This window comes from Trichomonas vaginalis, chromosome I, assembly GCF_026262505.1.
Source record: "Trichomonas vaginalis G3 chromosome I, whole genome shotgun sequence".
NCBI lineage: Eukaryota > Parabasalia > Trichomonadida > Trichomonadidae > Trichomonas > Trichomonas vaginalis.
Genome location: NC_067203.1, coordinates 13,534,075 through 13,558,328, shown reverse-complemented (window position 1 = coordinate 13,558,328; position 24,254 = coordinate 13,534,075). Strand labels below are relative to the sequence as shown.

At 33.3% G+C, this 24,254-nt stretch overlaps 12 protein-coding genes across 12 annotated transcripts, besides 2 other annotated features; 8 read left to right on the top strand and 4 right to left on the bottom strand.

Moving 5' to 3' along the window:
• Window positions 1-119: 119 nt before the first annotated feature.
• Window positions 120-1,456, top strand: TVAGG3_0980850 (sulfur transport; the record flags this gene model as incomplete). Its single annotated transcript, XM_001322676.2, has 1 exon — window positions 164-1,381. One exon carries the CDS (start codon window positions 164-166, stop codon window positions 1,379-1,381), a length of 1,218 nt encoding a protein of 405 aa, XP_001322711.1.
• Window positions 1,457-2,096: 640 nt separating this feature from the next.
• Window positions 2,097-3,170, top strand: TVAGG3_0980840 (uncharacterized protein; the record flags this gene model as incomplete). Its single annotated transcript, XM_001322677.1, has 1 exon — window positions 2,097-3,146. One exon carries the CDS (start codon window positions 2,097-2,099, stop codon window positions 3,144-3,146), a length of 1,050 nt encoding a protein of 349 aa, XP_001322712.1.
• Window positions 3,171-3,474: 304 nt separating this feature from the next.
• TVAGG3_0980830 (glycosyltransferase family) lies at window positions 3,475-4,599 on the top strand (the record flags this gene model as incomplete). Its single annotated transcript, XM_001322678.1, has 1 exon — window positions 3,475-4,599. The coding sequence occupies one exon, from the start codon at window positions 3,475-3,477 to the stop codon at window positions 4,597-4,599; it is 1,125 nt and encodes a 374-aa protein (XP_001322713.1).
• Window positions 4,600-4,819: 220 nt separating this feature from the next.
• On the top strand, window positions 4,820-6,466 carry TVAGG3_0980820 (perineurial glial growth protein family; the record flags this gene model as incomplete). Its single annotated transcript, XM_001322679.1, has 1 exon — window positions 4,820-6,466. The coding sequence occupies one exon, from the start codon at window positions 4,820-4,822 to the stop codon at window positions 6,464-6,466; it is 1,647 nt and encodes a 548-aa protein (XP_001322714.1).
• Window positions 6,467-6,962: 496 nt separating this feature from the next.
• Window positions 6,963-8,001: a mobile genetic element.
• A 15-nt stretch (window positions 8,002-8,016) lies between these two features.
• TVAGG3_0980800 (glycosyl hydrolase) lies at window positions 8,017-9,697 on the top strand (the record flags this gene model as incomplete). The annotated part of the gene is made up of 1 exon (XM_001322680.2): window positions 8,017-9,669. One exon carries the CDS (start codon window positions 8,017-8,019, stop codon window positions 9,667-9,669), a length of 1,653 nt encoding a protein of 550 aa, XP_001322715.1.
• A 477-nt stretch (window positions 9,698-10,174) lies between these two features.
• On the bottom strand, window positions 10,175-10,705 carry TVAGG3_0980790 (GTP binding; the record flags this gene model as incomplete). The annotated part of the gene is made up of 1 exon (XM_001322681.1): window positions 10,186-10,698. One exon carries the CDS (start codon window positions 10,696-10,698, stop codon window positions 10,186-10,188), a length of 513 nt encoding a protein of 170 aa, XP_001322716.1.
• A 915-nt stretch (window positions 10,706-11,620) lies between these two features.
• On the top strand, window positions 11,621-12,139 carry TVAGG3_0980780 (uncharacterized protein; the record flags this gene model as incomplete). Its single annotated transcript, XM_001322682.2, has 1 exon — window positions 11,629-12,033. One exon carries the CDS (start codon window positions 11,629-11,631, stop codon window positions 12,031-12,033), a length of 405 nt encoding a protein of 134 aa, XP_001322717.1.
• A 46-nt stretch (window positions 12,140-12,185) lies between these two features.
• TVAGG3_0980770 (universal ribosomal protein uL13 family) lies at window positions 12,186-12,847 on the bottom strand (the record flags this gene model as incomplete). The annotated part of the gene is made up of 1 exon (XM_001322683.2): window positions 12,245-12,847. The coding sequence occupies one exon, from the start codon at window positions 12,845-12,847 to the stop codon at window positions 12,245-12,247; it is 603 nt and encodes a 200-aa protein (XP_001322718.1).
• Window positions 12,848-13,446: 599 nt separating this feature from the next.
• Window positions 13,447-15,672, bottom strand: TVAGG3_0980760 (S phase cyclin A-associated protein in the endoplasmic reticulum family; the record flags this gene model as incomplete). The annotated part of the gene is made up of 1 exon (XM_001322684.1): window positions 13,447-15,672. One exon carries the CDS (start codon window positions 15,670-15,672, stop codon window positions 13,447-13,449), a length of 2,226 nt encoding a protein of 741 aa, XP_001322719.1.
• A 1,199-nt stretch (window positions 15,673-16,871) lies between these two features.
• TVAGG3_0980750 (uncharacterized protein) lies at window positions 16,872-17,788 on the top strand (the record flags this gene model as incomplete). Its single annotated transcript, XM_001322685.2, has 1 exon — window positions 16,872-17,714. The coding sequence occupies one exon, from the start codon at window positions 16,872-16,874 to the stop codon at window positions 17,712-17,714; it is 843 nt and encodes a 280-aa protein (XP_001322720.1).
• Window positions 17,789-18,075: 287 nt separating this feature from the next.
• TVAGG3_0980740 (vacuolar protein sorting-associated protein 18-like protein family) lies at window positions 18,076-19,753 on the top strand (the record flags this gene model as incomplete). The annotated part of the gene is made up of 1 exon (XM_001322686.1): window positions 18,092-19,726. The coding sequence occupies one exon, from the start codon at window positions 18,092-18,094 to the stop codon at window positions 19,724-19,726; it is 1,635 nt and encodes a 544-aa protein (XP_001322721.1).
• Window positions 19,754-20,182: 429 nt separating this feature from the next.
• Window positions 20,183-21,497, bottom strand: TVAGG3_0980730 (GTPase protein; the record flags this gene model as incomplete). Its single annotated transcript, XM_001322687.2, has 1 exon — window positions 20,256-20,834. One exon carries the CDS (start codon window positions 20,832-20,834, stop codon window positions 20,256-20,258), a length of 579 nt encoding a protein of 192 aa, XP_001322722.1.
• A 1,493-nt stretch (window positions 21,498-22,990) lies between these two features.
• Window positions 22,991-23,038: a mobile genetic element.
• The last annotated feature ends 1,216 nt before the right edge of the window (window positions 23,039-24,254 follow it).

Below are 24,254 nucleotides of genomic sequence, written 5' to 3'. Positions count from 1 at the left end.
ATTTGAATGTTGTCAATACATAAATCTTAAATATGACTTATGAAATTCTAATTATAGTTTAGTATTGTAGTGTTGGTCTTAAATATCACTTGATCATTCCATTACATAATTTGATCTCTTTTTTTTTGCTCGCCCAAGGCTATCGAAAAATAGAAAAAATTTTATGATTCGAAAGGTATGGTTACTCTGCTTTGCTGGAGTAGTCTACATTGCCTTTACAATCTCAGTATTTCTATGCGCAGATAACTGGAAATTCGGCTTTATTTGCCTTATTTCTGGAGTTTATGGATATTGCTGCCACTTTGGTCAGCTCAATTTTGCAAAAGGATTTGAAGACTTAACTATTGATTTCGAATTTCAAACGTTTAGAGACATTCTTGTTATGCTTTTTGTCGGATCTGCCTGTTGTTGGATTGTAAATGCAATTCCTGGTTTACATCCATTGTTCAACTACACGCCAAACGCAGAATTTCACAGAACAAAAGAGCCAATTGGCATTTGCTTGGTTATTGCATCTTTTACATTTGGCATTGGAATGCAACTTGGATCAGGATGCGCATCTGGAACTTTCTTAGGTATTGGAAAGGGTTTACTAAAGGCATGGGTTGTATTTCCATTCTTTGTTATGGGTTCTACCTTTGCAGCATCAACTCCAATGTATGAATGGTGGAGTAACTTACCAAAATTCCATGAACCAACAGTTATTGGCTACGGATATACCCTTCTGATTCTCGGAGTTACATGGATACTTACTTTTATTCCAGATTACATTAGAAAACGAAATAGAGAGAAAATTCTTGAAAGTCCTATCGGCATAACCCCATTAATTACCATCAATGAATCACAAGATACCCTATCCCATGTAGAATCAGAGTGGGATGAACCTCCAAAAGCTTGGTATTTTTATGAGATCTACGCAGTCATTTGTGGAATCTGCCTTGCATTGTTTTACCTATGTACGGGTTCAATGATTGGCATTACAATCATTTTCTCACAGATTGGTGGCTCAATTTTGAAATTATGTGGAGTTCATGTAGAAAATTGGCCATTTTATAAGGATTACCCACTACCTAACAACTTCTATAACCATCCAATCTTCGTATCCGATATATATCTTACTATTTCAGCCTTTGTTGCCGCACAAATTAAAGGTGACTTCGGAAGACACCAAAAGAAAGGTTGGATTGAATATGTGAAGGCTGTATTCGGTGGCTTCCTCATGGGAATAGGTGAACGCATGACAAAAGGCTGTAATATTGGTGCTTTGACATCAGGAGTTACTTCTTCTTCTGTTCATGGATTTATATGGCTTTTGTTTGCACTTTTTGGAAGTGGACTTACTTGCCACATTACTCGTTTCATTAGAAAGAGATTCTGCTAATTATTATTTTATAATTTTGCTTATTTATAGTATAATTATTTTATATTTTATTACTTGTTTTCTTTTTACCATTAGTATAATAAATATTTCTCTAATATATATTTCCTTGATAGATTACTCAATATCGGAGTGTTAGATCATCCTCCTTCATATTTGTCGTATGACACGACCTTCAATCCTGTTGCTTTAGGTTATTTTGTTCAATTAATCTTCATATCTGTTGCCAGAAATTTATAAATAATATGAATAATCATAATTCAATGATATGAGTATATAATAGTATGCATTGAAGAAGCATTTTATTATAACAGCAGCGGATTCTGAGTGTAATTGCGTGAGATGCAGAAAAATAAATTTTGATGTATGAGTCTGAGTGCAGTTTTATCATTATAATGAAATTAGACCGTGATTTGTAGTATTACCTATCGACAATATAATTTTAATTTTTTATCAAAGATATCTAACTCATGAAGATAATTAAACGCTTTTTGAATGATGCAGTAAGGATATATATGACATTTTATTTCTATATTAATGCAATTACCATGGATATATCTATTGGGAGATGCAAGAATTTATAAAGAATATACAAAATCACATTTTTCTTTCACAAAAATATGAAATTTAAATATCTAATTTTATTTAATTAAATAAGGCGAAAAATTATTATTGCTGCACTGCGCACCAATTATTGTGTTACCCCCTGCATATTATTATGGAAGAAGAAATCTCCATTGCAATCAAGCAGAAATCGATTTCTTCTCTTGAAAATAAGCTCCAGTTACTGAGAACAGCCTTAAATGGTATTAATGCGAGAAATACAGAGCTTCAATCAATGCCTCCTCTTCAAAGGCTTGATCTCACTTTAAACCAGCCAAATATTCTAAACAATACTCATCTGATTGAAGAAAACTTTAGAGCTAATACAAGATATCAGAAAGCAAAGCAGCAACTCAGTAATATGCAAAAAGCCAATGAACAACTCGACATAAGGATCCAAAAAGCTCAGCAATTACTGAATCAAGAGCGTGGAGAAGCAAAGCTTAGGAATGTTGCTTTACTATCTCCAACAGCTGCTAAACTTTTATCGAAAAATGGAGATTTAAACAAAATTCCGCAGCAAAATCAAATGGTTCGCCAAGCAATCGAAGTAACACATCTTACCGAACAAATTAATGCTATCGAGCAGCTTAAGAACGGCGCACAGCCAAAACCTCTTGGAGTTTTATCAATTAACTTTGATCAGTTGATTCAGCAAGAAAATAGTAAACTACAGAGATTGATTGCTGAAAAGGATGAAGCCTCCAACAAATTTGTCCGTTCTATTGAATTCTATTTAGAAAAATCAAATAAATTCGAAGATGCACAGCAATCTCACGCTATGTACGCACAATCATTTAAGAAATTCCAAAAATCATACAATACAGCAACAGATAACATCGAATCTTTACCATTCCACGCTTTATTAAATATTCTTAAAAATGAATCCACTAAATCTACTGTAAATAACTTAAACGATGTTATTGACTCACTCCATAAGGAGTGTAAGGTCATTGAATATCGATTAGAGAAGATGGGCGTTGATGATCAAGAATCATCAGAACTCAAACACAAAATCAAGGTCCAACTACTCTACTTGTCACATATTACAGCCATTGCTGAGAAAGCTCTCTGTAAAATGAGTGCCCGCAAACCTCCTTTAGATCCACTGGAAACACTGCAGATAGACATCTCAGAAATGGAGCAGCTTGTTGTTGATAAATAAAAATAATAAAGTATTACTGTTTTATACCTTTATTTTTATTTTTTTATCAATTTTTAAAAATAATTTAGAAATTATTAGTTTTTGGTATTAATATCTTCACAGTTGCTAGATTTAATAAGCATTTCGTACAACTTATCTTTAAATTCTTTTCAAAATTATGAATGTATGGAAAAGATTTCGGGCCATCCTTCATAATTGTACTAAATTCTTGGGAAAATCTATAATGATTGCAGTTAATATTGCTCAATATATAATAATCGCTTTCATATCTCTGTTAATTTTATATCAAATTAAAATATCATTCTTAATTTGTATGAATTCAGACAATATGGGTGACAAATATTCATTTTCATATATTGAAGAGATGATTCCAAGAAACCAGACAGCAGTTTTCACTCGAACACTAACAAATGTTGATAAAAATCATATAATTAGTTATAGACAGATTTACAGCAGAATAGATCGGTCGCATAATAGATGGATGTTAGACTTGAATGATCGTGAAATGTATCGTTTTGACTCACCAGTATTTGATTCATCGATTGAGGTCGTGAATTCAACATATTATGTGTTGAGAAATGCATATGTTAATAGAATAGGTGCGATAATCATTGATGGCATATGGTATCAGCTTCCTTACCGAAATCATCAGATCGGAGCAATTCCAGGAGAATGTATCGGCCATTATGATAGGGTAATATCTTTATCAAATCGCTTTGGATTGATGTTTGGCCATTGGATGAAAGATGCACTTTCACCTTTAATTATGCTTCCTCAAGAAGTTTTTGACAATGCATATTTAGTCATATCAGGACACCCAACTTGGTGTTTAGATTCATTGAAGCTTCTTGGTTTCAATACTTCTCATACAATAATCTTACCAAAGTTTAGTGATTACATATTTGCAAAGGAGTTACATACATTTGTAGGAAATAGATCATTCTTATGCCATCTTGGGCAATCTCTTATTAATTTGTCGAATCTATTTAAGCAGAAAGCAAATCTTGAGGAGAAGCCACCATATAGATATGTTTTCTTAAACAGACCAGCAAAAGGAAATCGACACATATCTAATTTTAAAGAGATTGTTAACACTGCCAAAGAAACATTTCCAGAAATCAATTGGGAAGTCTGGCCAGATAAATTTAACACTATGCTGCAGGCAATTAGATCTTGGAATCAAGTTAAATTTATATTTACTCCAACAGGATCAAATCTTGACAATGCAATCTTTATGCAGCCAAAATCTGCAGTATGTACCCCATTTGCAGACTGGTATGACTATCCTGTTGTATCAATATGCCAAATATTTGAATTATATCATATTGTTTTTTATGCAAATGGATGGGATCATTTCGGTGATTGTACTGCACAGCTTGATGTCAACAAATGCATGAACATGATAGCTAGGGGGCTATACGTATTATCGCATCATAATTGGCCTAGATTTTAAATATTTTATATCTAGGAAAGGCTTAAAGCGGTATTTCGTAGTTAGCTTATATGTTCTAGATAAAGGTAACAAATGTATTACGTTGATTTAGTAACTTTGTCAAAAATAATTTTTAGTCAAATTTTCTCGCAGTTGACATCACTCAAAAAATAAAACTATCTTGTTTGAATATATATCTAATCACATTTAATTTTTAAAAAATTTTGACTTTAAAAAATAAATGACTGATGAAATCAGAGAAGCTATCGAAAACGATACTCTCTTTGCGCAAGTTAATAATATAGAGTACCTTATCGAACATATAAAAGATTCTAAGTTTAACACAGAACAAGCAAAGTATATTTTAGGTGGATGCAAGAATAATTTTAATATCCCAGAGACATTTAGAGTTTTTCGTGAACTAGATATCACATTCAGTGATGACTTTGGTGAATTAACTATCTTTCTCAATTTTTTGAATCAAGTATTAGAATGCAAACCATTTCAAGCAATATGCACATTCGTATCAAACCAATTCGATCTATTACTAGAAGAAAATTTGAAATATGAAGAAGATGCCAACGAAAATTCAAAGTTTAAAGAGAAATTCGAGTTATTACAGAAACAAAACGATGAATTGGCACAGGAGAACATGGAATATGGAAAAATCTTAACAGATGCGGAAAATCTCAAAGATAAAATCTCAAAATTAGAAATAGAAAAACAAAATTTGTCGAATGAAATAACGAAAATCATAGAAGAAAATAACGCTGCTATGAAGTCTAAACAAGAAGAAATCGATGGTTACAAGAATTTGCAAAAAATTAAAGATGAATTTGCAAATAACAAAGAAAAGGAACTTGAAGAAGCAAATACAAAGCTAAAACAAAAAGATGAAATCATAGCTGATCTTTTGAGGAAAGTTGAAGTTGGAGAAAACAAAATTTCATTACAAGAAGAAGAAATCATGAAATTACAGAGAGCTCAATCAGACATGATGAGAAATGGAAAGCCAAGCAATGGAGAGGTTTCTAAGATACAAATAAACCTTAATTCGGTAGAATCAAGTCGAATTCTTACAGAATGCCAGAAAGACATCGAATCTTTGAGGAACCAATTATATGAGCAGCGGCAGATATCATCAGAGAAAGATAAAGAGATAAATGAAATGAGAAATCAAATTCAAAATTATAAGAGCACATTAGACACAATTAAAGAAGGAAATGAAGAAAGTCTTCAAAAGAAAATATCAGATCAAGCAAAAACAATTGAAGAACTTGAAATTCAAAAGCAATTTTACTCAAGATCGAAAAATTCCCATGAATTATATATTACTTTTAAAAAACTTGCCGCTGAAGGTAATACTAAAGTGATTGAGTATTCTAAAGATCGTGGATTCTCCTATTTAATGGATCCAAAAGAGACATTTCTGACAACTGCAGCTTATGACAACGATTTCGTTACAGCGAAAGCACTCGTTGAAGCAGGAATGGATGCAAACTTCTGTAATGCAGATGGAGTGAATGCTGCTTGGATTTTCCATGTAAATAATAATCAACCAGCCGTAGAATTCTTCAAACAGCAGAAAAACTTCAACAGTTCCATTTTACAAAGACCTTTACTTATATTCAACCCAGAAATTGACTGTTCTTTCATTATCACTCGTGATGTTCCATCTCCAAGTCCTGAATTGTGGTGCTGCTTGGATTGCAGTGACGAATACCACGCAATTTGCACAGCATGCAAGAATAGATGCCACAAAGGACACAATGTCATCAAATTTAATGGAACAAAAGCTTATTGTACTTGTGGATCAGGAATTTTGAAAAATCACTGCACATGTATGAAAAGAAAGAACGCGTTGCAACAGCATGAAATTAGATATTGATATTACTAGTGTTTTTGTTAAAATTTTATATAATAAACATCTAAACTATATCTTATATGTTGTATTTCTTACACGATCTTTTTAACTTAGATAGCATAGTATAAAAATGAATAAAACTTTGATAATGAAATTTTCATATTGATTTTTACATTTACATATACATACACTGCATAATAACAAAATAAATCTAGTAGTTATTAAGTTTGACAGTATACAAATTCATAATATGCTTGGAGTTTGTAAAATTCATTCGTATTGACCAAGGTCACGGCTTCATATGTCTATAACTATCAATTCAATTGCTAGTTTCTTTAGAATAGCCATGTGAGTCAAGAATCAAAAGAATATTTCAAAAGATATATTATATAAAGCAGATAATGAGGAATAGAAGTAAATAACTGGTTACTATCATTAGAATAAGTCGATGCATTTGTTTCTGCTTCATATTTCAAGCTGAATCAAGTTAGACTAAGCACTGACAAAAGGCTTGCATTAAGGGTGCACCCGTATGTACGTTTATTTGAGAGGAGGATTACCCTCTCAATTTTGAGGGATTCGTTAGTTTATTTTCTCGATGAATATGCAATAAAATTTGATTTTTACCTTATCAATATACTTCATATAATATACACATGTTCATGTAAAAACTTTTTTCCAAAATCCTCAGGAATTAAGGGATTTTTGAATTTTAAGAATTTTTTTCGAATTTTTTCGAAAAAAAAATATTTTCAGAACAGCCTTAACGGCTAAGATTTAGGAACAATGTTAAGTATCAAAAAGAAAGGAGGTCTGATATAGACAACATATATCGTTGAAGGTTGAAAAAATCTCTAATATTTGAGCCCAAAATTTCAAATTTTAATTTTTTGAAAAAAGAGGCCACCCGTATGTACGTTTATTTGAGAGGAGGAGGATTATATTTTTGAAAGGGTGAAACATTATGAATATGTTAATTATATAATAATATGTATTATTATAAAAAAGAAAAAATAAAGCACGTTAAAATTTTTCTTTCTTGATTTTTTACAAAATCTACTTAGAATTATGCAAAATATGACTAAATAATTATAAATTTCAAGTTAAATTTTAATTTTGATAAATAATTTAAATTTCAAAATATCAAGTTCAGTTCGACTATGTATGTAGTAATTCCTCAATAAAGTGCCAAAACCCTATTAAAATATATGAACATTTTCAACATTTTAATGTTTTTATTTAAAAATTTGATGGAATATGAGCTTCAAACAATTATTATGTAAATAAAAATAATTAAATATATGTATTTATTCGTATTACAACCGTAGTAAGTCGATTCTTCCTTTCTTCTACTGAGGTTTGAATTTGATTTCGAATTGTAAAGAGATTCAAAGGGAAAATACTAGCGGATAAAAACTACCTCCATGAAAGGGTCATAATGGAGTCAAGTTGTATTTTTTGATATTTTTTGCTTTTTCGAGCCTAAATAGGTAGCCAAGATAATGCCTAAAAATAAGGTTCTAAATTCTGAAGTTTACATGATCCTCTCGTGTGCACCCTTAATTTAAAAATTTATGAGAAGGGCAAGAATTTCGCTTGACATTAGAGATTGCATAATACCGATCATATATGGTGTTATTATTACTCTAATTATAATTAAATTTGTCTTATCAAACCCAGCAATCGATCCTACATCTATTATTCCGCATCCTTATTCAGTATCTTTCTCTGCAAAAATAGAATTATTCGATTTGACATCATCATCAGTAGTTTGTTATGACAATACAAAACCTAAACTTAAAACTCAAGCTCAATTTCTTGTTGGTTACATTTTCGAACAAGCAGGCATTTCTGTCAATCTAATTGGAAAAATATCGGATGACTGCTCTATAATAATTGATACTGGTTATCAAGACTCCAATGAAGAAGCTTATAACCTTACAATTACTGATTATAAAATTTATATTAACGGAAGTACAAGCAGAGGATCATTTTATGGCATTCAAACGCTAAGAAAATTGATTCCAACTCAAAAAGTATACAGTGTCAAATTCTATCAAGTTGAAATCATCGATAGACCGAGATTTTCTTTCAGAGGACTTCTTTTAGATGTCTCACGCTATTTCCAAACATTCGATAATGTCAAGAGATTCATAGATATCATGGCTCTCCACAATATGAACTATTTCCATTTTCATATCACAGATGACCAAGGCTGGCGCTTTCAATCAAAGAAATACCCCAATCTTACGCTTATTGGCTCCATGAGGAACTCCACAATGAAAGATGGAATTCCTCGCGGTGGATTTTACACACAAGATGAACTCCGCAAACTTGTTCAATACGCAGCAGACCGCCAGATCACAATTGTACCAGAAATCGACTTACCAGGCCATTCCGTCTCTGCTTTGGCCGCCTATCCCGACCTTGGATGCACAGGCGGACCTTATCATGTTGCACAAAAATTTGGTCCACAAATTGACATTCTTTGTGTCGGAAATCCAAATACAATGACATTTATAAAGGATATTCTCACAGAAGTTATGGAAATCTTCCCTTCAGAGTACGTCCATATCGGTGGAGATGAAGTAAACAAATTCCATTGGAGAAATTGTAAAAAGTGTCAAAGTCGTATACGAAAACTTAATTTGTGGGATGATGAGAACAGCAAAGAAGAATACATGCAAGCATATTTCACCCAGGAGCTCGCAAACTTCTTAGCATCCAAAGGAAAGAAGGCAATCGGGTGGTCTGAAGCTGCTTATGTTGGAAAAATTGGAAATTTGACGGTTTTGAGTTGGTTGAGGCATTCAGCGAAAGGAAAATCAGAAACATTCGGATACCCAACGATTTTGGCACCAACAAAACCATTCTATCTTGACTACAGACAGGAATTCGTCGATGACTCCACTTATGTCATAAAAGGAGCACCTGTAAACACATTAAGAGATGTTTACACTTATGAACCAATTGAAAAATTCCACAAAGATGAAGATATAAAGAATATCCTTGGTATAGAGGCTTGTGTATGGGGAGAAATGACTCCAAACTTTGAGAGGGTCATGTACCAAACATTGCCAAGAGCTGCTGCCACTGCTGTTGCTCAATGGAGTGAACCTGTAACAAAGAATTATAACTCTTTTGTTGGATCTTTGAATGCTTTAACAAAGATTTATGATGTCAACAATTGGACTTATTTCAAGAAATTTAGACAAGTGGAGTATTAAGACTTATATAAGATTTGGTAGATATAATAAAATATCATCTATTAATGTATATTTCCTTATTTTTTTAAAAAGATATTTCTCAAATCATAAAGTCATCACAAAATCTAAATTGATCAAGTTACTCATTGCTATAGTTATTTAACAACGATTTCGATGCAAATGCCTTAAATTCAACTAAAAGAATATTGATTTTATTAAAGAATGAAATGATATTAGAAAGCAAAGGAAAGCCAGCAATTAAGCAATAAAATGTAAAGAGAATGACACTGTATAGATCTTCCAAATACAATAAGTTTAAATGTTCTCAATAAAGATCGCTATTTCAATGGTAAAAACTCAAATCAACAAACGATGCATTCTTCTCTTATGCAATATCTATTATGGAAATAGTATAAAATTATTCCAAAATAAAGAAAATATCAATGATTGTTTCATTATTATGAGTTCATTATTGTTAAAGTATGTTTGGATGAAGTATATTAGATGGGTTTCTGATTTAATACAAAAATATAAGCTTTAATTAACATTTTGGCGCAGCCATGATAAACCATCTTCAAGACCTTCGCTAGTCACAGCCGAACATCCTTGAATCTGCCAGTTTCTATTTCTAATATTGTGTAATTCCAGTTCTATTGCTATTTCGTCAGGATTCTTTGCAGTTGCTAAATCTTGCTTGTTTGCGAGGATTAAAACTGGTACACCAGCTAGTTTTTCTTCTTGAAGCAGCTCAGCAAGTTCAAAACCTGTTTCAGCCATTCTGTGAGTATCAGCACTATCAATTACCCAAACAATAGCATTAATTTTATCATAATATGATGCCCAATATGATCGAAGAGCCTTTTGACCGCCAACATCCCAAATGTTGAATTCGTAATTGCCTGTTTTGAGCTGCTTCACGTTAAATCCACGTGTTGGAGCAACATTATCAGGACTTTCTTTTGATAAAGCTTTAAGGATTGTAGTTTTACCAGCATTATCAAGACCAAGGAAGAGTAACTTCTTTTTAGTTAAGCTTTGGCTTCCTCCCATATTTTTTTATTGCTTTCAACTCAAAAACAAGAAGTTTTCAATATCGATCACAATTAAAAAATTCGATATATCGGTTTATTACCAGATATATCCAATATTATTCTATTTGTAAACAATTTTTTCAAATGACATCCGTTTAAAAACAAAATTTGAATTAATTTGATAAAATTACACGGATATAATTTTAAAAATTGCAATATTTCTATTTGATGAAAACTAAATGATTCTTAGTATGTATACATCCATTTTATTCTTTTTCATTACATTTTTGAATCCAGTTTAATATAATATTCAATTTGATAATCTCTATATCAATTTTTTTAGTCATATTATGATTATCACCTCTCTATAGTTCATAACTTTCCTTCTTTAAGCTGATATATGTCTGTATTCGGAATAAAAGAACAAGAAACTATAAAATGTTTATATTTCAAAGAGAATATCTTGCTCAGTGGTGAAATTCATGAGAAATATAGCTAATTATAACTAATAATCTGCTCTGATTAAAAAATACATGTTTGCAATATCAAGAAAAATACTAAATGAATCAGTTGTACTATTTAGTGTCAAAATTTAATACATACAGATCCAACTAGACTGAAGTGTATGTAATAAATTATAGAATATGAATTTTGAGAATTCCCATCAATCATATCATGATTAAGTGATGATTGGAATGAATAAAATGTCAGCCATTAATGCATGTACCGCATTGCAAATGGCCAATCAGTCAATTTATGAAAGAAGACCATGATCTGTGTCAATTGAACTCTTTTTGAAGGGACAAAGCCAAATGGAATCAAGAAATATTGTGAAACATATAACCTTGGGATATTAAAATCTGGTGGAAATTTAAATATTACTCAAACTCGAGTATAAAAAAAAATTTATCGTGATTTGAAAAAACCGCTCCTTATCGAACACTTTTTCATGACTGCTCCAACAGTAGAGACAATCAAAAACGCAAACAAGGATTGGCAGAATTTCGTTCTCTTCACAGAAGATGGCAAGCAACTCCTTGCCACAACAGAAGTTAAGCCAGAAGAGATTACAACATGGCTCGAATTATTCAAGGATTTCGATGAAACAATCAAGGCTGGCTTAACATATGATGGTGTTCACTACCACGTCCACCGTTTCTATGATGGAATCTTATATGGTCGCGCTGATCCAAACACAAAGAAGACAAATGGTTTCTGCCTTCTCAAGTCCCCACGCGCTGGCGACAAGAAGCCAATCGTTCTTCTTTTCACCTTTGATCTCCCAGCTACAACAGCTCGTTTAGTTCCAGCTGCTAACAAATATTTAGAAACTATTAAGGAATCTTTCGAGTAAACAATTTATATCTGATACTTACACTTTCTAGGCCTAGCCTGAATTTATTATACCACTTAGATGAAAATTCTTTGACCGGCAAACAAATAGGATTTTTTAATTTCGCCAATAAAAATGAAGCTACTGATAGCATTTTTGAACTCTCAATTTTATATGTGTAAACTTTGCAAGCATATTTAATTTGATAAATAAGATATAAGATATAAAAAATTTACTCAGCAAATGTCTCAAGGAACTTGACAGCCTGAGCACCGAGCTGCTTGTTAGCCTTCTCGATAGCAGCAGCCTTCTTGTCCTGCTGAGCCTTCTTGGCTTCGTAGTACTTGGCTGATTCGGCCTTGCGCTTGGCTTCAAGATCAGCAACGACCTTGCCGTACTTCCAGCCCATTGTTGTGGAGAGCTCGCCGAGCTTTGTTGTTGGGCGATCAGTGTGGATGGAAACGCAGCGGAGGGCGTGTGGGATAACGACGCGCTTGTATGTGACGTACTTGGCTGGAACACCCTCGAAGACCTTGAGGTTTTCGAAAGCCTCGGCACCACGGTGTGTTTTGTATGGGAGCATTCCGCGGACAGCACGAGCGAAGATTTCACGTGGAGCACGCTGGTGGAATGGACCATCACGTGGGTTGGAGTTTGTTGTCTTGTTGAGGAAGCGCTCGTAGGTGTGGACAGTGAATTTGTGCTTGCCGTTTAAAACGATTTCTTCAGCACGAACAACAACGATCTTGCGACCCTTGAGGAGCTGCTTGGCAACAGCGGCGGCAAGACGACCTTGGATGTGGCCTTTAGCATCAATAACAATTGGCGCAGACATTCGGAAGGAAAGGCCAAGCGTCACTTTTTTTGAACCATCAGTTGGATGGGTACCATTAATATCAAATATTATGCCAGAATAAGCATTACAAAATTGTTTTAAATCGAACTTTCATTATAATGTATATGGAAACATGAGCATCCTTTATCAGATGATTTTGATTTCCAGCACCACGCCCAAGGATGTAGGTAATGAAAATATTTCGCATAATATAAGCTATCCTGTTCATATAGAAGGGACTATTATTTTCTCTATTTTATTTTTAAGAAGAATCTCTGCAATTAGATGTGATGTGAACAAATTTTAAATCTACTAATTGCCTATATATTAATGGTATATGTTTAAGTCCCATATTCTATCAATAAATCAAAATTCAAGGATTTGTAACATTTATATATGCTAAAGCCATTGATGGCATCTTTACCATACATTTTGGGTTATTTCTGATAGAAATTTCAAATTGAGACGCTTTTGGGGGTGTGTTACGAGATTTATGATCTAATCTCAATTGTTTTAATATCTTAGAATTAATACCTAGTTGCTTAGTATATTTAAAAAAGAACGATAGGTAATTAAACTCATAAATAGTATAATATTATTTATTTCTTTTCTGAACTAAACTTTTCTATTAAAACATTAATATCTTCTTTCGAAACTCTGTGTTCTATAGACAATATATTATTCGGAATTGCTGTAGCTCTTGCAAGGAACTTTGCAACAAGAGATTCATTGACATGTGCACTATTCATAATGTATTTCAAGTTTTCCTCATTTCCTGAGCAGCAAGCAGCGATGGTTGGCAGTAAAACAGCAGCTCCATCTCTTTTGATGAAAAATTCTAAAGGTAAACCGCATAACAAGTCCAAAACTGTTGGCGATGGCAGCCATAGACATGATTCTTTAACTGTATTCGACTTGCAAAGCAAACCAAACAATACAATTAAATGTTTTCCTGCTGTACATGGAGCAGAAGAAGATAAGAATGCTCTCATGACTGAGTTGATTTCTGCTGCTATATTTTCATCAATGAATTGCTCGGCTGAACCCGGAATTCCTGCAATGAAAGTACTTAACGCAATTGTTGCTTGAGAAATGATATCGTGAGGGGCTTTGGCTGTATCTATTGACATAGCATTTAAGAAATCTATAATAGATGGTCCAATTGCCCTTGAAACGCAGTCAATTCCCACGGAGTTTACATCTTCAGAAAAAGTTGTATTGAAAAATAAATCTGCCATCGCTTGAAGTAATGAAACATCTGAAGCAATTAACGCCATAAGGATTTTTGAGGATGATAAATCGTCAACTGAGCATTGGCCTAGTAAAAAGCAAATGCCATCTAAAGCGGCAGATTGAGATAATCTTTCAACAAAGAAAATCCTTATGTTAAGAGGATTCTTAGCATCAAGAATCCTGGTCCAAAGTGTAATAAGTTCTTTAATTGTGTTCAATGAGTTAGTGTGCTTGCATAAACTTGGAAATACTGATATCGCTTCAACGCCAACATGAACTGCGAAAGGAAGTGATGTATCTGCAATCTGTGTGACATGTCTGATCATTGTATCTATCGAATTTGCGTTACTTCTGATGCATTCTTTGAGAGATTTGATTAAAGCCAATCCTGCACGAGAAGAGCTGCATAATGATGATCTATAGTCAGATACAAGCTTAAGGAATCGAGCTGTGTTCTTTGGATCCGTTGGATCTGACTCAATTCTGTTAATTGTCTCAATTGCGTGTTGGCTGAGGGATTCTTTGGGTTCCTGGAGCTTTGGATAGTCAAATGTGTCTTCGTTCTCTGCATTTTCGGCAAAATCACCTGGAATTTGGCCTGCTCTGAGTGCTTCTGCCAAAGTAATCGCTCCTTTCTTCACTGCCATCTTTCTTTGGCGTAAATTCGTTGGAGATGATTTAGATATTGTGCGTTCGCGAGCTTTTTCTTGAGAAGTACGAACCATTTCGTCATGACGCTTTTTAATTTCGTCGCTCTTTCGATTTAGTTGAACTCTCTTGCTTTCTTGCTCGAGGTCAACTATGTATTTGTATTCTGATGCTTTTTCTGATTCATTTCGAGCTCTTTCGACTTTTTGATTTAAAATTGCGTCGCGGCGTTGATCTGCTGCTTCAATTTTCTCTTTAAATGCTTCTTCTGCTTCTCTGCTCTGCTGTATTCTGCGTTCAACAACTCTACGAACGCGATTTGTTTGTTTACGAATTTCTAGCCGTTTCATATTCTCAATATGGCGTCTTTTCTGGTCTGCATTCAGTAATTTTTGATCTAGTGATAATGCTTCGCGTTTTGGTGAACTAATTTTCTCTGCAGCCGGACCATTTATATAATATTGAGCCGATTCCAGCCATTGATCGGAAATTGGGTTTGGCCAGTCTTCATCAACAACTCCCATGTTGGAAGGAAAGTTAAAACTAACAGGGGAAGGAGTTGATTCGCGTGCCTTGCTTTGCTCGAATTGATTTTGAGAAACAATGCATGTATTGAGCTCTCTAAATGTAGTTACGTGTTTTTCGAAATAATCTATTAATAAAGAACTGAATTTTTCATTAAATATATGTTCGCAGAAAGAATAAAGTCTTTCTACTGTAGTATCTATCGATCTCGTGAGAGATATTAGTGTTTTTAATGCTTTTTTATCAGCAGCTTGAAGATTTGCGCGAGATGGGCTATCAGGTGGTGTAGAAGACGCACTGCCTCGTTTTTGAACAGTTATTCTGTCTGGAGTGTGAGGAGGTGTTATTGGTTTATCAGGGATTGGCATCTGAATGAAGTTTGGTTTAGGAATTTCATTCAAATGTGGAATTTGAGACATTTAAAAATTTTAGTTGAAATTTTAGAAAAGTGACGAAATTAATTTTGACATTTAGGATAATAACGAATTTTGCTTCTATAAGTTGTTAAGCATTATATTCCACTCCTTGGACAGATACTAAACTGCAGAGCCGAATCGTATATCATCTGATAATAACAACTAAGTGAAATGTTGTAAAATATTTTTTTGACATTTCTCAACAATTATCGGCACGAAAATTTGGGGATGAAATAATGAATATTTGAGGAATATTTCGTGAAATCTATTTGCTACAATAATTTCAGAAGGAAACAATGCTATCTCGCAAACTTCAAATATTAAATGAAGTTTTATTTTGATGAGCTCATCAAATACGAATATTTGGATTCAGCATAGTTCAGAATCTGTAGCAACAACCCTCAGGGCTGAGTTTTGGCCTGATTGTGAAAATGATGAGTGGTCTTGTCATCTTTTGGCCATGAAAGATATAAAAACACAGTATCTGGCCTTATGAGATGCCAGTGCCTCACTTAAATCTCTCAAGGCTGGCTTTCTCAAATGCCGTCTTGATCCCGTGAGGCAGGAGAGTAATCCAGCCATGAGAACAAGCAAACATGAAGTTCTAGCCTTATCATATATCTGATACTGAAAATTTAATCCTCATAACCGAGTTTCGCTTTGAACGCTATTATAAGGACGATCTCGTCATCGTTCTGCCATAAATGACCCATATATGCAGAATATTATTTTCCAAGAAACTGGAGTTTCACTTACAGTCTATACTGCCAAGTTTCTGGAGATCGTTCAGAATCCAGACACTTTTCTACGAAACTATGCTTCTATAGTAGACTCACAGCTTCATAAAGACTAGAATTGGGCCCTGATCTTGAGAAAGGGCCCTCCTCAGTATTTCTTGGACAATTTTTCTGATTTTGCCAGGGCCTGCTGTGAATCTTAATCGATGCAGTGGGAAATTGCAACTACAGATCATAGAGAGTGTATCTGTGATGCTAGAATGCACATACCGCAACTTCTGTGAAATGCAAAAATTTTGCCGGAAGGAATTCCAATATCGGCAAAGGCCACTTCTTCCGGCACCAAAAATACTAGAAGGGGGTTCTGACCTTAAGAAAGGACCCCCTTCCCGGTCTTTCTGGGAAAATACATCTGAAATTCATTTTGGTAAGAAATTTGACTGTCATTTTTTTTTAGCTTCAACTATGGAAGTATATAAAGTTATGTTCACCGGCCTTGGAAATATGAATTTAGATGAACTGAAATCCTTCATTATTAAAAATGCTCCAGGAACAAATGAATTTTCCTTAAAATCTTTAGATATCGAATATGGAAGTCGAGGAATTCCGATTGGATACCTCACTTGCTCTTCAAAGGTTAACGCTGAATTTATTGCTACAAAAACAAATAACAAAAACATTGAGAATTTGCAGATTTCTTCCAAAGTTATTTCAAAAACAATTGATTACGGAACAACAATTCTGTTCAATCAGTCAGCTGCACCACAACCAAGCAGTGCCCCAAGAATACCAAGGCATGAGCCAGTAATACCAAACAATTCAGCCATTAGACCACCTTCAATCCCAGGAAGTGTTCAAAAGCCAGCAATACCGAAATTACCTGCTCAATTGTCTGTAAGACATGCACCAGATTCTCCTAATGTCCATAATCAGCCTCCTCAAAGAGAAATTGAACAAAATGCTGAACCTGCCGAGAAGCCCCAAATTGAGTTCGAGGAAAACTCAGATGTTGTACAGTTACCAGATAATCCTAATGACTCTGATGCAATTGAACCAGAACCAGCTCGTACAAGCTCAGAACCTAAACGCAAGCCACACCGCAGCCATCATCGCCACCACCGTCATCGCCATCATCGTCATTCATACAGCTCTGATTACGAAAGTTCTCCAGATTCATACTCTCAATCTTCAAGCAGCAGCTCTGATGACGGAAAAAGAAGACGCAGATCACATAAACATTCTTCCCGCTCTAAGAATTCAAAGGATTCCAGCAATTCGAACCAAAATAATTCTGAATCCGACGATTAGAAAGAATGAATTATGTCATGTCTTTTCTGATGTATATTATTGTATTTAAATGCATATCTTTACAGTATTTTATATCTATATCCTATTTTTTTTTGAAATATCCATTTGGTATTTTCTACATCGTAAAATTAATAGCACAGGTAGTTTCATCATATAGAGGCCTACTTATGCTTAGAGTTTGCTTTTGAAATGTAACGCGATCTCAAAGTCATGGATAAAGTTGCCATTTTCGAGAAGTTCATTTAAAAACATGCTTTTAATTCCCTTTTAGTAACACTCATTATGTTTTTTTTTTTAATTTTTGACATGTAAGTAATAAGGGGAAGTGAAATCAAATTTACATGACATAATAAATCTGCATAAAAATTTATAGATAAATGTCGCTTTTCCCAAATAAGCCTCAGCTTGCGGAATCTATATGTGGCATTACACTCCCTAAATCTGTAATAAAGAGGATTCAAAATAAGGAGTACAATGCTGCAGCACAATCTTTAATTCACGAAAATTTACCATTCAATCAAGTTGTTCGCCTTCTATCAAATTGTCCACCTGCATTAGCAGCATATTTCTATAAGAGCGCTTCTAAGATCGGTGTTTCTCCAGCCGCACAACAAATTTATTGTCATTTATACCTTGAAACTCAATTAGGCATCCTCAGCTCCATCCCACAAGCCGAGAAGAAAGCTGACATAGATGCTTTGAAGAAATTCATTAATGATTACAAGGAAGCTCTCGATGGAAAAACCGTAATTAAGTTAATTAAGCACTATGGCGAGTTGACACTCCTTACTGATGCATGCATTATTTTCGAAGACTTCGAGAATGCCGTCCAAGCCTTAGTAAATGGCAATCCAGATTACGTTCATTTGCTTAAACTTACAAAGACTCTTTCTGTTGAGAACCAGCGCCAGATTTTCATGCGCGTCATTAAGAACCAGAAGATGAAGTTCATAGACTTCTTAGATGAGTCTAGCGAAACAACAATGTCCGCAATATTTGATGCTCTTTGTTCTATCATTGCTGATGCATCGGACCTCAACTCATTCTACATGGACAACTTTACTAACTTAATGCCGCACCTTATTATGCAAGGATACTTCACTTCTCCGATTCATTTCTCGATGGAATTTATTTTCTACGTAATTTCGAAGAATCAAGAGAAGATCAACGAGTTCATTGAATCTAAGAACTTCCAGAAGGCAGATCATGACTTTATTGCAACATATTGCGCAACACATAAATTATACGACCTTGCAGCCAAGATTTACGCCCATGTTGACAACAGACACCTTTCTGCTGTCAGATACATCATTAAACATATTACAACTACAAAACCAAAGTCAAAATCCCAACCAATTTTAGATCTCATGAAAGAGCTCGACAAAGCCGACGATCTTAAGGAATGTTGGCTCTTCATCCTTAGGTCGTGCCGCGACCTCGGTTCTTTCATCGAATCCGACGATTGGAAGCAAATTATTCAGAAAGCGACGCAGAAGAGAATTTTGTCATTGGACGACATATTCCCACTCATTCCAGGCGATATGCAACTCGACGACCTCCATAAAACGATTTCTACAGCTGTCGGCAAATCATCTGCAGATTTACGAAAATCCGAGGAAACAAGGAAGAAAATCCTCGAGAGAATGGCAGAGCAGAGACGTATTGTCACAGATACAACGATGTCGTCAATCATTGTCGAACCTGCCGACCAAATTTGCGTAATTTGCAACCAAAAGGTCTCAGATCAGCCATTCGACGTTTATCCATGCGGCCATGCTGTTCATTTCTCTTGCTTCAGACAGAATATGGCCAATTTCCTTTCCGGCCAAGAATTAACTGACATCGTGTTCGGAGCTGCCACAGACAACACAAAGATCTCTTCAATGCTGCTTGAAATAGCAAAGAGATCTTGCCCTGAGTGCGGAACAGCCGCTTTGACAATTCTTGACAAACCACTCGTTGACGAGAACATCGACTACTCGGCAATCGCAAAATGGGAAGTTCCTCTTTAATAAAAAAATTTTTATCGTTTTTATAAAGTATTAGAGCTGAGTTTTTTAAATCTCATCTTATGAAAGGTACGGACACTCCCTTCTAACCAAAATTTTGGCTTTAAACTCCAGCTGAAGGCTATACATATTATGCATATGTAGAATACGTAGTTTGGAGAAAATCGGCAAATACAATCTAGAGTTATAAAATCATCCAGAATTATCGAGAAAAATCTCTTAAATGTCACGATAGTACAATCCAGTACAAGTAGTATATCATTGTTATATCATAAAACGAATTATATATCAATATAATGCCGTAAATTTGATTCAATTTACAATATTGATATAAAATTTGTTTTAACTGAAGAATCTCAGCTATATCTGAGAAAATTTCCATTTCAATTCTGACTTTTGTTTGGAAGATAATTCTAGATTTTAATCATCAAATATTTTCTTTTAAAAAATATGTAAGAATTTTATACAAATTGATTTTATAACATAAACGTACAGTAAAATCTTTGATATCTGCTAAAATATAAAATAATTTTCAGCATTGGCAGCCTGGTTGCTCGTTTTCGTGGAATTCTGAATCTATTGTAATACTGTCAGGGAAAACCTCATGGATTTTCTCTGCCAAGAATTGGAACATTTGAGCAATGCCTTCTCCTGTCTTTGAAGAGGTTATGAAGACTGGGTAACCGAATTCCTCTTTGACCTTGTTAACTTGAGTCTGAAGAGCTGAACGATCTTCAATTAAATCTGCTTTGTTTGCTGCGATAACAATCGGAGCGTTTACTTTGGCCATTTCTCTGAATGACTGGATCCAGAACTTAAGATCTTCGGTTGGAACTTCATCGGATGCATCATATGTAATAACCGCACCGTTTGCTTCTCTAAAGTAAATAGAAGCGATAGATCTGTAGCGCTCAGCACCTGCTGTATCATAAATCTGAATGTCTAATGTTTTATCTCCAACAATTGGCGACCAATCATGTGTAGCTGTTCCAACAGTTTGATGAAAGCCTTCAACATATTGGAAATGAATAAGTCTATGGATCATGCATGTTTTGCCCGCATTAGCGTTTCCAGCCAATGTTACCTTGAGCGTTTGAGCTTTAAGATTCATTCAGACAGAATTGTCACTTTCCTTTTGAAATGGTGCAAAAAAAATTTTTTTAGACGATCGCCTTTCTCTTTCAATTACTTACATTCTACAGTCAACCTTTCGAATTCTTTCAACGATAGAAAATTTTTGGAAAAAAAGTTCGGAGATCTTAAACGTATCATATTCCCTGCATGGTTTGGTATCTTCCGCCATGCGTTGTGCCAAACATATTGACACTTTCCAATAATTAATTTATGGTATGAGTCACAGAGTTAGATTATAAAAAGAAAGTAAATAATTGCAATTAGAAATCATATATGTCGGAAATCAAATGTTGATGAGCAGAAACCTTTTACTCATCATAAAAGAGATAAATCACTAAAGATTTGTATACATTAAAATTTGATATTTGGTGCTCGAAAACTGTCTGATGGGACTCCTCCAAAATGAACCAATCTATCGCTGAGGACCAAATTAGATGATGTGGATGGTGTATTCTCTAATTCTAACTTAGGAAGAATGGGAACAAAACGAATGACGACAACAACATGTCAAACATAGATTAAATATCTATGAATCAATAAAGTATACGTGTATTGAAGGTGATAACAATCACTTGAGGCTTATAACTCTTTGACTAAATTATGCAATAATTAAATATAATCATTTTTATATTTTTATACTGATAGTAATTAATATACTATCCTGCTTAATAAATGGTATGATCAAATTTGTTTGAAAATTTAATTATGTATATGAAACTATGTCTTCTATATAAAAATCAAAATTTTCGGACGAACCTAGATTGAACCTTTATGAAAATCTATCATTTTTGTTAATTGAGTTAATATGAATCTTTTACATATGTATATATAGCATTGATAGCTTATATAATCATGGTTTATTCCATATTAACATATTTTTTCAGTTAAATTTGTTAATAATATCATGTAACAAATTAATTCAAGATTAGAATGTCTACAAAATGCTAACAAATAAGAACAAAATACGATTTCTCGACTTAAATTTTAATATGGAGTAGTTTTTCGTTTAAATCTAATTAAAAATGAATAAAAACTTATCTTGTACTATTTTCATTCAAAGATTTTAATAATGTAAATCATGCATTTTCATAATTCAGTACAGTTCTTTTTAGAATTAAAGTTGATGAGGATGATATTTGTGATTTAAAATAATTTGTTAATGTTCACCTTTTATTCATCACCTTGTGGTATGCCCTAAAGCAATAGCATTATCAATTCTGCTGAATTGATCAACTCAAAATTCCAAAAAAATTCAAAATTTCAAAAATGAAATTAAACAATTTGAATTTTCACATGAAAAAATCAATTTCGAAAAAAATTTGGAAAATCAAAGTATTTGATAATTAGTCAAATAATCAATTTACATCGTTTTTACTCATAAAAAAACAACTAATTTTTGATTTTGATATCATATTTGATAAATACTCATTCCAGAGTTGACGTAATGTATTAATTATTGTTAGAGATATTGCTTTCGCAGCAAAATTCTTATTTCATGAAAGAAAAAAAAATGATTTTATTCCAACAAAAACACGTAAACAGATGAATGGAAACGTACTATATTTTCATAAATGTAGTAATCAGCGTGTCAGCTTTTGTTTATCATGTTCGAGTCAAAATGTATTAACTTGTAATAAGAAATATTCGAAGATTATATGAAGTATTGAGCATTCTTTGTAGAAATATTTGTAATTCATTACTAACATATATAATAAAGTTGTTTTTTTTTCCTTATTGCAATAATTTTGTCTGATTTTAATAACTTTTCATGTATACGAGTTGTGTGAATATGCATCATAATATGCGTAAATATACTTATTTGCGACGAATAATGTGGTTGCATAATGGAGGTGCTAAATTTTGATTTTTAATATGGGGCTTTGGTATGTATAATCATGTTCTTATCTCAACGTAGGAGTATTGGTGCAATATGATTAAAATTTACGAGGTTGATCTTAAATTGAATAATTCTGGAGTATAAATCACAATGCAGCTAATTCTATGTTAAAGATAGATACAGATTGTAGTAATCAATTAGGGAGTACAAATTCATTCTTTCATTTCTGTCGTATTGAGCAGAAAGGAAGAGATCATAACCCTAGGAAAAAAAGCCCAAATTTGTCACTTTTCATAGTACGTTAAACTCAATTCGCTCGGCGAATGCCGAGCACACGTACTCATCATTCAACATAATATTCTCATTCTTTGGTTATTATAGTGCCAGACAACACAAGATTTCAAAGAATTACTTGAGTTTTCAATTAATCTTAATCCGATTTTAGATTTATCAGAACTCCATCATCACAATCACATACTTCAGTGCGGTAACTACAATTATCCATATACAGAAGGAAGTTCTTTTCGAACAACTCATTTGGAGTCTGTTTTGGAAAGAACTTCTTTCTGTCCGACTTAATTTCATAGTTCCTGATCAACCAAAAGACAGAAACCACACACTATCTACTTAGGAAAGGAGTTCTTTCTAAATCTTCCTTAAATTGAGATTTTACGAGAGATAACCCTTCTATTGCACTTAAAAATGAACATTTTGATATCTTTAGTATCACACATGGTCATATATAGTATTTCATCTACATGAATACATTCATCTTTCGAAGTCTCTCATTAAATGGGAGGCTTCGAAAGATGAATCGTTTTATTCATACAACTTTAAATCTCGAACACATTTAGAGAGTGAGTATATCATTTTATTCTTGTTTTGAGTTTATTCTGATTCAAAATTGCAGTGAAAACAGAAGTTCACACATCATATCTGAATGTGAGCTCATCTATACTTATACGATCTCAATACCTCCACTCTAAGCATAAGAGGTGAAGTTATATAAAAATTATCAGATGCGTTGAAGTCTCAAAAGTATTGCCTGAATGCTTGTTTCATATTTGTCCAAGTAGTTTCAATGAATAAATGTATTGTTTTTTATAATTTCGATTTATTTTTAGAAAATATTCAATATAACCTTTATTGTGTTATTTACATCTCATAAATTCTCTGTCTAAATCATATAAAAGCGCGTTTTACCCCTATGAATCAAGAAATTCATTCAATATTCATGGTATATTTATTAAATTTATACGATTTACTAATAATCAATATTATATCCTCATAAATAGCAATCTATTTTGGTAATCTATGATAATCATATACAATATTTGAAATCAAATTTTCATTAGTTTAGGTTCCTTGTTAATAGTAAACCATTATATTTATTACTAATAATAAAATCTATGTGTCGTATTGAAATTCAATAAAATTACTTATTCGGTCCAAAAAAACAAATTAGATAAAATTTTTCTTTTTTTATGTAATTTTTGTTTTTCATTTTTCTCAAGATCCTAAGTTATGTTCTAACTTTTGACATCATATCCTATCATGCTA